The sequence below is a fragment of the Onthophagus taurus genome, unplaced genomic scaffold (genome assembly GCF_036711975.1).
Source record: "Onthophagus taurus isolate NC unplaced genomic scaffold, IU_Otau_3.0 ScKx7SY_15, whole genome shotgun sequence".
NCBI lineage: Eukaryota > Metazoa > Arthropoda > Insecta > Coleoptera > Scarabaeidae > Onthophagus > Onthophagus taurus.
Window position 1 is genome coordinate 5732021 of NW_027248940.1, and position 1836 is coordinate 5733856.

The following is a 1836-nucleotide window of genomic DNA, read 5'->3' on the forward strand; positions in this document are numbered from 1 at the left end:
CCTACAAATATCATTCTTTCACTTCTTTCATCTAATTTTTTAAGGTAACCAAGCTTCTTTACATGAGCATAAGTACCAAATATCTGTAGATTTTTTAGGTTTGGTTTTTTTTCATTCCACATTTCGTATGGAGTGCATCCTCTGGTCATTGTTCATTCATTAAATAAGCACCAGCTCGTACAGCTTCACCCCAAAATGTTTTTCCTAATCCCGAATCATATATCAAAGCTCTTGCCTTTTCCATTATTGTTCTACTATTTGCTTGCTCAGCTTTTCCATTTAAATGTGGAGTATGTGGTATAGTATAGTCTAATGTTGTTCCTCTTTTTTTGCACCAGTTTTTCAATTCATTGTTGGTGTACTCTTTTCCATTACTTTTGCTTCTAATTTCCTGTTACCTTGTTTTCAATTTTAACTTTATTTTTTCATCTTTATTCCTGAAAAAACATTTTTCAGAATGATTATTTTTCTTGCAGATACTGCATCCTTGTTTGTTTTTGCAATTTTTTGCGATGTGCCCTTTTTTTCCACATTCTTCCACAGAAGCATGTTATGTCGTCTGGTTTATTGTGCCTATTAGTTCTTTTTTGTTCACCTTTAAATGCCACCTGTTCCGTTGTGTTTTCACTTTTCATTCTCAACTCTTCGTTAAGCAATCTTCCGGTTAGTTTTTCAAAAGTTTTATCTTTTTCTGAAGCCGACTCCCAAGCACTTCTAAAATATTTATACGTATTTGGTAGTATCGATAATAACTTTGTTATTTTCATTTCGTCCGTTATTTCTTGTTTTAATCCCCTTAGTTTGTGGGTTATATTTTCAAGTTCTGCTATGTTCGACCTCATATCAACTTCCTTTTTAAATTGTAATTGGTAAAAATCCTGTAGTAGTTTGTATTTCACATCTTCTGTATCTCTTTGATACATTCCCGACAATTTTCGATCATTTCATTTGCCGTCTTACTGTTTAGCACATGCATCATCGGTTGTTTTGCAATTGTTGTTATTATTATTTTTTCAGCAGTAGCATCCGTCTGCACCCAATCTAACTTTTCTTTGATTTCTTCTAGACATTTATTTATTCCATAAGCTATCTCATATATACCCTTGGCCTTAAAAAAGATTCCATTTTGAAAGCTCGTTTGACTCATTTTTATTATTTATTTTATTTTAATTTAATTTTTAAACTGTCTTACCGATTTATTTATCCGATGTTTTGAATTTGTTTTCGTTCACTTGCTTTTAACCGTCAATGATTTCTTTCTTTGTTTCGATGATACAACAATGGCGACCGCATTTTGGATGTTTTTTATGAAACATTCCTTTTTATTTTTTATTCCCTGGCTTTTCTCACTTTTCTTCGTTGCCTGGGCCCATAACCTGTCGTTTTAGGGCAAGTCAGGGTTTGATTTTAAACAACCGGGACCAACTAAATTAAGTTTATTGTGTATTATTTCTACTTCAACGTGTTAAAACGTTTTACAACCATGTTACAACTATTATAACCATTGAACTACTTAACTTGTTTTTGTACGACTGAAGATATAGTTTCAAAAACAAAAGTTAAGCAACCGTACTTACATTATGTAAGCATTACATGTTGACTATTTAATACTATTTTTCGTTTAACTATTTAACAATAGCCTTCAGAAAAAACCCACAATCCATTACATAATCATTGGCATCCACAATTAACGTTTTCAAATCATTGCTTTTTGTTCCTGTTTCGCTTAAAAAATATGCAATTGGTAGTTTCCACTTTACAAATAATCTGCGGATCATAAACACCATAGCTTTTTTGGCGGGTTGTTTACGTCGTCCTAAGGATCCTAAATGTTCA

At 32.2% G+C, this 1836-nt stretch overlaps 1 protein-coding gene across 1 annotated transcript; it reads right to left on the reverse strand.

Moving 5' to 3' along the window:
* Nucleotides 1–461: 461 nt before the first annotated feature.
* LOC139432334 (uncharacterized) lies at nt 462–923 on the reverse strand. The gene has a single exon (XM_071200814.1). It carries the CDS (start codon nt 921–923, stop codon nt 462–464), a length of 462 nt encoding a protein of 153 aa, XP_071056915.1.
* Between the last annotated feature and the right edge of the window lie 913 nt (nt 924–1836).

Bases quoted from the DNA above. Each gene is read 5' to 3' on its own strand.
- LOC139432334 (XM_071200814.1), bottom strand. From the start codon at position 923: ATGTATCAAAGAGATACAGAAGATGTGAAATACAAACTACTACAGGAT.